Source organism: Schistocerca gregaria, chromosome 4, assembly GCF_023897955.1.
Source record: "Schistocerca gregaria isolate iqSchGreg1 chromosome 4, iqSchGreg1.2, whole genome shotgun sequence".
NCBI classification, from domain to species: domain Eukaryota; kingdom Metazoa; phylum Arthropoda; class Insecta; order Orthoptera; family Acrididae; genus Schistocerca; species Schistocerca gregaria.
The window spans coordinates 734,273,498-734,287,668 of NC_064923.1; the positions used below are offsets into that span (position 1 = coordinate 734,273,498).

The window sequence follows — 14,171 nt, forward strand, 5'->3', positions numbered from 1 at the left end:
AAGATAACTGAAAATGAGACAGCTGCAGGGATGAATTTTCTTGAGTTAGCACCTAATTGATAGTGAAAGATACCAGATGAGAAACTTAAGATAACAATGCTACACAAAATTAAACATAAAGGGTTATGTTGTTGGGGTTGGGGGAGGGTGATATATTACAAGTTTCAGTAAGAGAGACTGCCTCAAACCTGTTAGCTGTGTGGTTGTATGTAGTACCCTGTGTTCTACCTAGTCTCTGCCTCTCTTTTACTTTGCCACTTGACCTGCCACCGGCATACCAGTCACTTATTTGGGGTAATAGTGACAGATCTTGTACTTCAAATAGAGATGGTATCAATGGAAGAGTATAGTTCATAAGGTATCTTTGGTGTTTCTGGTATGTGTTTCTCAGTAGCCCCCCCAACATACCCATTCACACCAGCTTCCACTCACTTGACAGTAGTCAATGTGTTAGTTGCTTATTTAGTTTCAGTTTCTCATATAAACTTCATGTGGGTTGTTTATGAGTTCATTGCAGGGGTACAGACAGTCAGTCTTGCAAATATTGTTTGAACTAATTTTCTGAAAACTGTCTTGGACACTTGGACATCTAGTTCCACAGACCACTTGCAATGGAAATATTTTAGGCCTTGTAGCTACAAACAGGCCTGACCTAATTGATGGCATAAGTATAGAGACAAGGATTAGTGACCACAATGCCATCATAACAATTTTAGTTACCAAAGTTAGTAAAACAGCTTACAGACAGCAACTAACACAATAGTAAAAAAAAAAAAAAAAAAAAAAACATTAAACCGAGTGTACCAATTTTCTTTTGATTTGTGGATCTATTATGCCTCAAGGATCACAAGGGTTTTTTTTATTTTGAGTTGAAATTTGTTTATTCCCTGAAGCTGCTAAGATATTCCACTTTTATGCATTTGGTACAAAAAAAACTGAATGTTTTCATTCACATTTTGTCATTTTTTCGAGCTTTTATTTTTATCCACTTATCGTTTGTAATTTCTGTAACATTCTCTTTCTAGTCATCATCCACTATTTAAATAATACTTTTTTTACAGAGGCAAGCAGATTGAGAGAATCCATCCTGAATACTGTGTTGGCCAGTTTATTGTTAATGTGAAGTCTTTTGAAGCTGTTGCATTGCCCGTATTTTGTGATGTGGTAAGCTAATTAACAGTTGATCTGCAGTAATTAACATTCAAGATGAGTAGCCTGAAATGCAAACAAATTCCTTTATAGTAAACAAAGCACCAAGTATGGATAAATATCAGATTTATTGATCCCCTTCTCTTGCTCTCCTGCTCTCCCTCCTCCCCCTCCCCCTCCCCCCTCCCCCCTCCCCCCTCCCCCCTCACTCCTCCCCCGACCTTCACCTCTCCTCCTCTCCCCTTTTCTCTCTTCGCCACTGAGAGTTAAGATCTTCTTTTTTTGTTATATCTAAAAATTAAAGCTTCTCAAAAAACCTTTGCTTTCAAGCATTTTACCACTTGTTTAGGTTTCTTCCTGTTGTCGTACATAGACTTTGTCAAGAATGACTGGCTGCACTAAAGCCTGTGTGTACACTGTAATTAGCCTGATAATGTCTTTGCTGTGCCTATGAGAGTAAACTGTAGGTGGCTGAAGTATATTCAGGGTGGTCCATTGAAAGTGACTGGGCCAAATATCTCACGAAATAAGTATCAAATGAAAAAACTACAAAGAAGGAAACTCGTTGAGCTTGAAGGAGGAAACCAGATGGCACTATGGTTGGCCCGCTATGTGGCGCTGCCATTCGTCAAACGAATATCAACTGTGTTTTTTAAGATAGGAACCCCCATTTTTTATTACATTTTTGTGTAGTACATAAAGAAATATGAATGTTTTAGTTGGACCACGTTTTTTGCTTTGTGATAGATGACGCTGTAATAGTCAGAAACAGATGGCTCACAATTTTAGACGAGCAGTTGGTAACAGGTAGGTTTTTTAAATTAAAATACAGAATGTAGGTATGTTTGAATATTTTATTTTGGTTGTCCCAATGTGATACATGCACCTTTGTGAACTTATCATTTCTGAGAACGCATGCTGTTACAGCATGATTACCTGTAAATACCACATTAATGCAATAAATGCTCAAAAGGATGTCCGTCAACCTCAATGCATTTGGCAATACGTGTAATAACATTCCTCTCAACAGCGAATAATTCACCTTCCGTAATGTTTGCACTTGCGTTGACAATGTGCTGATGCATGTTGTCAGGCTTTGTCAGTAGATCATGATAGCAAACATCCTTCAACTTTCCCCACAGAAAGAAATCTGGGGGCGTCAGATCCGGTGAACGTGCAGACCATAGTATGGTGCTTTGACGACCAATCCACCTGTCATGAAATATGCTATTCAATACCGCTTCAACCACACGGGAGCTATGTGCCAGACATCCATCATGTTGTAAGTACATTGCCATTCTGTCGTGCAGTGAAACATCTTGTAGTAACATCAATAGAACATTACGTGGGAAATCAGCATACATTGCACCATTTACGGGTGCAATCGATGTTGATGTAGCATTCGCAACACCGACGTTTTTGATATTCCCGATTCTCGCACAATTTGTCTGCTACTGATGTGTGGATTAGTCATGACAGCAGGTAAAACACCTACTTGGACATTATCATTTGTTGCAGGTCATGGTTGACATTTCACATGTGGCTAAACACTTCCTGTTTCCTTAAATAACGTTACTATCTGGCAGATGGTCCATACACTTGGATGATGTTGTCCAGGATGCCAAGCAGCATACATAGCACACGCCCATTGGGCAATTTGATCACAATAGCCATACATCAACATGATATTGACCTTTTCCGCAATTGGTAAATGGTCCATTTTAATGCGGGTAATGTATCACGATGCAAATACCATCTGCACTAGTGGAATGTTACGTGATACCATGCACTTATACATTTGTGACTATTACAGCGCCATCTATTACAAATCAAAAAAAGTGGTCCAACTAAAACATTCATATTTCTTTACATACTACACGAATATGTAATAAAAGATGGGGGTTCATATTTTTAAAAATGCAGTTGATATCAGTTTGACCTATGGCAGCGCCATCTAGCGGGCCACCCATAGCGCCATCTGGTTTCCCCCTTCAGGCTCGACGAGGTTTGTTCTTTGTAGTTTTTTCATTTGATGCTTATTTCATGAGGTATTTGGCATAGTCACTATCAATGGACCACCCTATGTATGTGATAATGGATAACTCACACGCATTGAATCTAACTGATGAAACAAGAAAGTTTAAAACTAAGGCTTATGAAGTGGGCTAAAGGGAATACAGACATTTAAAAAATGAGATTGACAAGAAGTGCAAAATTGCAACCAAGGAGTGTATGATGAGAAATGTAAGGTTTCAGACGCATGTATGACTAAGGGAAAGGTAGATGTAGCTTGTAGAAAAATTGGAAAGACCCTTGTAGCACCAAGGAGCACTTATATGAATATCAAGGGCTCAGATGGCAAGACTGCTGAGCAAAGAAGGGAAGGTTGAAATGTAGAGAGAATATATAAGTCCCACTCATGTAGAAATCTGTAGTGCTTTGTGTACCCAAGGTATATGCCAAGAATTTGAGTGACATTGAGATTTCCATATTCATGTCAGTTTTATTTCTCGTACTGTGAAAGTGTGAGAAGCATTTTAAATTCTTCACATATCTCCTTCAGATTAACTTTGTGAGCAAAGGGATAAATAGGAAATTTTTTCCCATTGTGCAGAAAAAGAAGTGCTATGTGACTAATTTCATTGGAACCTATCAAGAAGTGCCACTCTTTTCCACAGAGAGTCTCGATAACGGATTCAAAATTGTTTCTTGGAAGTCGATTTCTGAACTGATGACAATGTTTGACAATCCCTTGTACACATTCTGATTATTTTTCAACAATTAAATATGTAGAATATTTAAGTTAAGCCACAGAAGAATAGCTAATAAATAATGTACCATATTAAATTATTTTGATAGATAGCGGGTAGCACTTGTAAAGGGAACCCAATTAATAATGTTATTAGGTGATGATGTAGGGGCTATGACATAAGGATATAGACAGTGTGACATGTGTATATTTGGGCAGCGTGCATGGATGGCTCAAGTGGTTGAGGTGACAATAAACTACCAATTACAGCTGATGTCAAAGGACTCACTATCAATGAATAAATTTTGAATGCTGTGTTTTGTTCAACAGAGCTATGCTATATTTTGTCCATGGAGATGATATCATTTTGCCTTTTGTGTTTAACGCTCATAAAAGGGGGGGAGGGGGGACAAAAATCCTCTTGCCACCTGAAAACAAGGCCATTATAAAAGTTCTCAATGACTTTGTGTGTTGACTGGCGTCATACACAATTGTTTGATCAACCCTAACAAGATTCCCCCTGAGCTTAAAGGCTGTACCTATACAATAAACATTCAAAAAGTGCTGTCAGAATTGCTGGAGGTGGTGCCCCTTGCAATCCATCAACACAGTATTAGTGCACTGCAGTGTCTCTTGTGGCTGCTAGTAAGCCAGTTCACTCAGCTATTGGGAAATGGCTAGATACCTTGCATAATATCATCTGCTCTTGTTGTGACTGCTTTTTGAGACATTCTTTTATCTATATGTGGTGCTACAGAAGAATGCTGAAGATTAGATGGGTAGATCACATAACTAATGAGGAAGTATTGAATAGGATTGGGGAGAAGAGAAGTTTGTGGCACAACTTGACCAGAACAAGGGATCGGTTGGTAGGACATGTTCTGAGGCATCAAGGGATCACCAATTTAGTATCAGAGGGCAGCGTGGAGGGTAAAAAGCTTAGAGGGAGACCAAGAGTTGAATACACTAAGCAGATTCAGAAGGATGTAGGTTTCAGTAGGTACTGGAAGATGAAGAAGCTTGCACAGGATAGAGTAGCATGGAGAGCTGCATGAAACCAGTCTCAGGACTGAAGACAACAACAACAACAACAACAACAAGTAAAGTAAAGGTAAAGTCCATGGCACAAGCCTGTGAGTGGGCTATGGGGGGGAGGGGGGGGCTGTAGGCATAGTACGGCGTTTCTTTGCCACAGCACTAGAAGGGGGATGGTGGTCCAATTGTCCTGGTCTCCTTTTACCCCCAGGAGAGAGCCCCTGTACTCATTTGATAGCAGGCCAAATGGACCTGGGGCTGTCATGGAGGGACTGGAATGATGACCATTGTAATTTTGGAGAAACTAATGGCCCATTTTGGTAACTTTTATGACCTATTATATCAACCAAACTTTCAGGTATTTCTTCTGTCAGGGATGTGGTTCAAACCACCATATGATTAATAACTAAAATTAGTAGTCGGGCTCATTTACAAACTATTTTAAAAACTGGGTATCCTTACTGTGTTAAGAGAGTATATCTATCAATCTCTTACGCATATCAGGGAAAGTGTTAGTAAGTATTTCATTAATAGTTTTATACATAATCATGGAACAAAATCCAGTTTGAACTTAAATTTACCAAGGATAAAACAAACAAAAACTCAGAAAACAGTGTTTTCTAAAAAAAAAAGTAGTAAAATTATATATTAAATTGTCCAAGGATATCAAAAAAGAATACATAAATGCATGTTTGAAAAGGCAACTAATACAAACTTCATAAGTAACTGAATTACACAATTAAAGATCACACAGAGGACTCAAAGTAGTGGTTAATACTGAAAGTGGACAGCTACAGCACCCTTTCGCAATACATGATCACAGTGAAATGCTTCTACTAGAAAATCGTGTACCAAGATATATAAAGCATGGCAGTAATATCTTGCCATTCTCCTGAGCTCATCATCTCATTAATCATGAGGAGATGATGACTCAGTTTTCTAGACGGACTGAGGGGAGGACATTACAACTGTACAAGGGCTAAGTAACACTAACAACTAATTAATTGTGAGTCAACATCAGTTTGTCACTACCTAAATAGCAGAGTGCAAGTTAGCTTTGAATATGGCTCATCCGATCAAAAGGTGTTTCTTCATGCACTGTTGCTCTGGCCCCTTATAGAAGCATGGATCATTCATGAGGCACCTTACTTTAGGGATGACAAAACAGTGAAATAATTAAACAAAGCAATATATGGGTTGTGATTATTAGAGGAGGAAAACATTAAGAATAATATCCCATAGGGTAATAATGTGGTCTACAACCAAAGGATTAAAGTTTGATTATTTGTTTATTCGAATCTCTCACAAATTTATTCTGATTGGCAGCCTCATATAGGTTGTTACTAAACTTAAGATACCAGAAACCAAAATGTTTAATTTTGAAGTGCAAGCAGAGCATTCATAGACCGTAACAAATGTGAACTAATAGCACAGAGGGATGCATCAAGTCACTGAAAGTGCAACAAAACCTTAAGTCCAGCTGGTGTGTATAGGTCTTTATAAAGAAACAAATTCATTGCAGTTGAAATATTCAATCACTTTTAGTCCAACTAGGAGTGTGCCGTGGTCCCGTGGTTAACGTGAGCAGCTGCGGGACAAGAGGTCCTTGGTTCAAGTCTTCCCTCGAGTGAAAAGTTTAATTTTTGTAGACTTAAAGAAAGATTTTGATAATGTTGATTGGAATACTCTCTTTCAAGTTCTGAAGGTGGCAGGGGTAAAATACAGGGAGCAAAGGGCTACTTACAATTTGTACAGAAAGCAGATGGCAGTTATAAGAGTCGAGGGACATGAAAGGGAAGCAGTGGTTGGGAAGGGAGTGAGACAGGGTTGTAGCCTATCCCCGATGTTATTCAATCTGTATATTGAGCAAGCAATAAAGGAAACAAAAGAGAAGTTCGGAGTAGGTATTAAAATCCGTGGAGAAGAAATAAAAACCTTGAGGTTCACCAATGACATTGTAATTCTGTCAGAGACAGCAAAGGACTTGGAAGAGCAGCTGAATGGAATGGACAGTGTCTTGAAAGGAGAATATAAGATGAACATCAACAAAAGCAAAACGAGGATAATGGAATGTAGTCGAATTAAGTTGGGTGATGCTGAGGGAATTAGATTAGGAAATGAGACACGTAAAGTAGTAAAGGACTTGTGCTATTTGGGGAGCAAAATAACTGATGATGGTCGAAGTAGAGAGGATATAAAATGTAGACTGGCAATGGCAAGGAAAGCGTTTCTGAAGAAGAGAAATTTGTTAACATCGACTATAGATTTAAATGTCAGGAAGTCATTTCTGAAAGTATTTGTATGGAGTGTAGCCATGTATGGAAGTGAAACGTGGACGATGAATAGTTTAGACAAGAAGAGAATAGAACCTCCAAAATGTGGTGTTACAGAAGAATGAAGATTAGATGGGTAGATCACATAACTAATGAGGAGGTCTTGAATAGAATTGGGGAGAAGAGGAGCTTGTGTCACAATTTGACTAGAAGAAGGGATCGGTTGGTAGGACATGTTCTGAGACATCGAGGGATCACCAATATAGTATTGGAGGGCAGTGTGGATGGTAAAAATTGTAGAGGGAGACCAAGAGATGAATACACTAAGCAGATTCAGAAGGATGTAGGCTGCAGTAGGTACTGGGAGATGAAGAAGCTTGCACAGGATAGAGTAGCATGGAGAGCTGCATCAAACCAGTTTCAGGACTGAAGACAACAACAACAACAACAACAACATGAGTCAATGTCCATAAGCATACAAAGTTTCAAAATATTTCCAGATCCTTAACTAGTGCACATATAAATATTTCAAAGCTCCAAATAATACTTAAGACTTCGATAAAAGATACATCTCATCTCTTGAGCCTTTATAATGTTGAAAGATGCTCGTGAAATTTGAAGAAAGTTTATTTAATTATTAGCTTAGTTTTGGAGAAATGGTTTGTGATATGTGCAGCAGTACTCAGTAGCCATTCCCTAGTTGGAAGGGGGGGGGGGGGGGGGGGCGTGGCAACAAGTACATTGCACCATTATAGCCCCCTGACCACTCAGAGATCTTACCATTGACACTTGAGCTGGAAACTCCCAGTGCAAGCCAAGGAGCACGTGCCCACCATGGCTGTGGCACGGGGACTTAGGGCAACAGTTTACTGGCCAGGTAACCATTACTGTGGCTAGGCGGCACCAAAGGAGACAGCTCCCATTTGGAGTGGGGATTCCTTTTTGAATACAAAACCTTTGTTCCTCATTGAATATCTTGAGGACAGGTTTGGGAAAGCGGTAGTGATTTCAAAAATGAAAAGTGGCTCTGTTCTGCTTAAAGCAGACTTCTCAACTCATTTATGGGCACTGCTCTCCTGTGACAAACTGGGTGATATTCCTGTAACTATAATCTTCCCTAAAACTCTGACATGGTACGAGGCATCATTTTCCACTGATATCTCCTTTTACAGACTGATGACAAGTTGCATGCTAATTTGAAGTGACGAGATGTGTATTTTACCCATCGTGTCCGGCAAGGACCAAACGACAACATCTTGGCCTTTGAAGGTGACTCGTTGCCTGATAAGGTCAGAATGGTTGTGTGCAGCTGTGATGTCAGGTCATATATTTCTCCTCCCATGCAGTGCTACAAATATATGCAATTTAGACACATGTCTTTGCACTGGAGTGCCAGGCCACTCTATAGGGATTTTGGCCATCAGCTGTTCATGAACGCTTCCTGTGCCCCCTCCACCTGAGTCAACTGTGGGGAGCAGTATTCACCATATCACCAGACTGCACTGTTTTCAAATGCAAAAAATCCAGGAATCCAAGGCCCTTGACCACCTCATATATCAAGAGGCCAAGAAGAAATATGATTGCCTGCATCCTGTGCATATGATAATGATGTGCACTACTGCTATGATGATATCGTTCACTTTAATGACTGCCATCACACCCCATATCTTCTGCGTTTGGCGTTCAGAGCTGCCTGACTACACCCACTCCCCTAGTGGTGGGGGTCCTCCTCACACTGCCTCCCTGACACCATCTTTGTGTGTGTTGACTCCCTCTCCACCCTATCCACCAGGCATGTTATTTCCCACCTCCAGCCGGAGAAGCAACACCCTCCTCCAGCACCACTTACCAGAAAGGGTTCCCTCAAGATGCTCTCTTCCCAGGACCTTGCTGATTTGCAACTGGACACCAAATGGTGGTTGAAGCAGACACAGGTTGCAGGTCGTAGAACTTTGAGTTCCTCTTCTGTCCCAGAAATTGCAGAAATCTAAATCATCTGAGGATAAGAAGTAGTCTTTAAATAGGGGAAAGATTCTGATGGCCCCATGTTGACAGATGCAGTGTGTTCTGCCTCTGTATCTGAGGCAGTGTTCCTGGTTACTCCTGTGGCTCCAGACCTCTGGAACAAATGGGTACTGATAAAGTATCTTCACAACCAGTAGCAACAGGTGTCACTGAGGCATTTGGTCCAATCATGCCCCCCCCCACAGGATACTGCTAGTGTGATCCTCCAGTGAAACTGTAGAAGTGTCATCCACTACCTGGCTGAGCTATGACATCTTTTGTGCACTTCCCTTGTTTTCTGCATCACCAGGAAATTTGTCTCCTAAATGTGGACCCCTACCCTCCACGGCTGTCAGGGCCATTTTAACAACTACATGTGCTATGAAAGGACATCAGCTGGTGTTTGCTTGTATATTCTGGACTGTCTACAGCAAACACATGCCACTCAACGCAACTTTCTAGGCTGTGGGTGTTCATGTGAAGATATCTCTGGAATTAACCATCTGCAATGTGTATCTCCCTCCAGATGATGAAGTGTCCAACAACATGTTGTCTGCACTGTTTTCTCAGCTGCCTTAACCCCTTGTAATACTGGGTGACTTCAACGCCCGAAACACTTTGTGGGATGGAACTATGACCACTGGCTGCAGTAAAGCTTTTGAAAACTTGCTTGCAGAGCTTGACCTTTCGTTTTGAACACTGGTGTTCCCACACTTTCAGTGTGGCATAATAATAATAATAATAATAATAATAATAATAATAATAATAATAATAATATAGATTTTATTGTCTTTAGGCCACTACAGCAATTGACAATGTCAAATGAAGATGCAATTATGCAATACAGTGTGATGAAGTATGGAATACTGAAATATTTTAGCTTGTATTACAATAAATGTACAGTGGGTCATCCATTGGATTACTGCATTTTACAATTGAAGAATTCATTGGTGCCATAGAATGGGTGGGAAATTAACCATTCGTGCAGTCGTTCTTTGAATGTATGCTCAGGAAGATCCTGTATAGCATGTGGCAGCTTATCAAATAGTATGTGCCCTGTGACTTCATGGCTATTTATTGATTTTGATAATCTGTGGCAAGGCGTGTATATGTATTTGATGCTTCTTGCATTGTAACAGTGTACATTTTCTCTGTTTTTCACATCTTGTAGGTTCTTCTTCATATATATTAAGACATTGTATATATACGAGGTTTATTCCTGTCGTAATTTTTTGTTCAGTAAATAAGGGTTTGCAATGAGCCTTATGTGATGAATTTGTAATTATCCTAATGGCTTTCTTCTGCAATAATAGGATGTCGTGTATATGACTACAATTATCCCACAAGATGATGCCATAGGACATTATACTTGGAAAAATGCTAAATAAGATGATCTGATGTATGTTTCAGGTACACAATTTCTGAATTGTCTTAATAAATAAATTACTATAGATAGCTTACTTCTAATATAGTTTACATGTTGGCCCGAGGATAACTTTTCATCTAAATAAATTCCCAGGAATTTAACAGAATTAGGGTCATCAGATAGTGACTTGTCTCTTAGAGTGAAGATTATCTGCTGAGTTTTATTTTCATTGAGCAAGAATCCATTTGCTCTGAACCAATATATTGAATGAGTGAGTGTATTTTCAGCACAGGTTTTAAGATATTTAAGATTGTTACTGCTATGTAGAAAATTCATATCATTTGCATACAATACAGTGGTGGATCTAATAAATGAGGGGAGGTCATTGATCATTATCAGAAATAGGGAGGGGCCCAGTACAGATCCCTGAGGCACACCTACTTTAACATTTTCTATGTTTGACATTTCCCTGCCAACTCAAACTACCTGTTTACGGTTATTGAGATAAGCTTTTAATAGTCTGAGACTGTTTCCTTTGATGCCGTAGAATTCTAGTTTCTCTAGTAGTGGTGTGTGCTCAACGCAGTCGAAGGCATTACTTAGGTCACAGAATGAGACCTGAGCAAAGCCTTTGTCCTCAAAAACTTTGAGGATGTAGCTGACTACCATGTCGATTGCATCAATGGTCGACAGATTCTTCCTAAACCCATATTGTGTAACATTAATTATTCCTAGGTTCTCAAAGTGAGATGATAATTGTTGGTACATTACCGTGGAGAATGTGGCTACCATTGAAATAGGCCTGTAGCTAGATGGAGAGTCTTTATTTCCCATTTTGTATACTGGGATGATCCTAGACAGTTTTAATTCGTCAGGAAAATATCCCTCGAATAAGCACTTGTTTATGCAGCGGGTTAAAGGGTACAGAATGCAATCACACATTTTTTTAGCAGGTTGCATGATATGTCATATATATCTAAGCTATCAGATGATTTCAGTTGTTTTATGACCTCTTGTACAAATCTAGGCGATACTTCGGAGAAGGTTAGTGTGATTGTGTTTAGTGACTGTCCACCCAAATTTTGAGAGAGTAACTCTGATGGATTAATTTCTGATTTGATAATTGTATCTCCTATTTCTTTGACTAAATTAATTAAAACCTCATTGAGTGCTTGAGGTGGGATATTAATTGTGTCTCTTTTAGTATCTGTGGCAGCACTGTTAGTTATTTTCCAAGCAGTTTTGCATTTATTGGTGGATTTATGTATGCTGTTGGCATTGTAGGTTTCTTTGGCTTGCAAGGTGGCTGTTTTGTATTCATGCCTGCATTCCACATAGGCTGATTTGGCATAGTCAGACTTCATACTACTCTATATGTTGTATAGTAAGAAAAGTTGTTTTTTTTTTTTTTTTTTTTAGATCTGTCAGCTGTTTAGTGTATTACATATTTTATCTGTTTTGAGATCTGGATTTGTGGCTGCTGTCCATTATTTTTATTTTCTTTATGGGAATACCATGGTTAAATAGTCAAAAATGCATTAAAAAATCTATCATATATTATTTTGGCTGTCAGGTCATTACTTGATGTGTAATGTCCATCGACAATACAATGGCCAAACAAGTCTCTGTCAGCAAGGGGTCTGGTAATCACAGCTGTTGGCACAGGTCTGTTTGTATGGCTCCTATTGAGAGGAATTTTACTTGCATAATTTAGAGATGCAGAGTCATGGTCTGAGAATGGGAACACTTCAACTTCACATGTGTTTTCAGTGGTCTTGAAGTTTACAAAGATGTTATCTAAACATGATTTGTTTCTTGTGGGACTTTTATTGACATGATATATATTGTATTGTCTTAGTAAATGTTCCCATTCTGCAACACTACCCTTACATTTAGTAACATCAAAATCAGCATTCAAATCACCCCCCCCCCCCCCTTTGCAATATCATAGTGTAGCCATTTAATATTACTTAATTCACTCAGTATCATGTCCATTTTTTCTAAAAATGTTAATGCTTCCCTTTGATGATCTGTAAATGGTTACTACTATTAGCTTATGTCTATTAATAGGTTATACCCATAACATCAAAGTGCTGTTCATCACACAAGGAATTTAGGTCAAGTTTGGTTATTGTGCAATTGAGTGACTGGTTGGTATAAATTTCCACACCACCTCTAATGTGCTCTTTCCTACAGTAGCTATTTACTATACTAAAGTTGTTACATTTGGTAACTGCAAGTTCATTCTCATTAGCCCAATGTTCACTCAGACAAAACATATCAAACTGGTTATCAAGACCAAACTCATTTATGATAAGTTCTTTATCTTTCAGTCCTTGAACCTTAAGGAAAAATATTTTAAGATCTACACTCTTATTGCTTACACACTGAACACTATGGTGATTGGTTTTCATACCTTTTTACAAGGCTTATCGGCGTATCTACTGTAGAGTTTGTCCGGTATGCTGTAATGCCTATCCCTAATAATGATTCTGTTGACCATCAAGATGATAAAATAAAGTATAATTCCATACTAATTACTGTCTTTATGTTCCTTACTTTCAATTTCTGCTCTCAGGCTTCATGTATGATACTGATTTGCTATAACATACCTGACACCATACATCTTTAAGAACCTTCAGTAATTCACAGTAATACCATACTGTGAAGCCACAGAAGATAGAAGAAAACATTATTGCTTCCCCATATTATGCTCACCAACTCATTTAAGCTGAATCTTCCTAGGGCATTAATTTTTCAAACATGTGCCATGTTATGCTCTTAATTCAGATACCGTAAAGCTTTGTCATTCTCACATTTAATCTGAAGCTTCCTAGAGCATCTATAGTTAGAATTTGCAATTAATTTCTAAAAATTGCTACTCCTTGTTTCAGCAGCACACCGTCTTACTACTTCTGCCTTTCAAACTGCAGATATAACCATGTAATAAATGTTTACAATTTCTCCTGATCACAACCTCCATGAAATTCTGTATAGAAATAACATTCAAAGGTGGTTCTTATAAGGTCACAGTCTGTTTATATATTACTGGTGTTACCTGATAAGGCCCCTCATATAATGGAAATAATGTACTAACTTCTTTTCTTACAGGTTCTAATTAAAATCAAATTATTACTTCAAAATTAGATTCTGGTACCTGCTCCCATCTTATTTCTGTTCTCTGCTTTGGGTTTTTTAACTATTGGTCCAAAACTCTCTCATCATTTAATTCTTCTCCAGTGACCTATAAAAACCACATCAGTCTCCATACAACCAAAACCAATTGTGGAAATCACTTCATATTCTCTAACAAAACATATTTACATTGAAGTTAGCACAGATGTGATATTTTAAAGTATTATTATCTTTTCTCATATCCACTGACCATAAAAAGTATATTACACACCAATAAATGCTTTTGCTGTCTCTTACACATTTATCTCATGATATTAGTTCCATGCCCTTTCAAAATTCCTCATTTCTAATTCACATACAAAGCTTCTAAACCAATTTCCATAGGACATCATTTTTCATTCACTTGTTCTTCTAACACTTATAAAGTGAAGTTCGTATTCCTGTCTTATCTAAGCCCAAA

The 14,171-nt window shown here is 38.6% G+C and overlaps 1 protein-coding gene across 1 annotated transcript in view; it reads left to right on the forward strand.

Annotated features, from left to right (window-relative positions):
* Positions 1-14,171, forward strand: part of LOC126267465 (cancer-related nucleoside-triphosphatase homolog) — a 64,572-nt gene that overhangs the window by 44,205 nt on the left and 6,196 nt on the right. Inside the window, exon 3 of the mRNA XM_049972736.1 lies at positions 1,062-1,164. Coding sequence (XP_049828693.1) covers positions 1,062-1,164 — 103 coding nt within the window. The remainder of the gene's footprint in view (positions 1-1,061; positions 1,165-14,171) is intronic.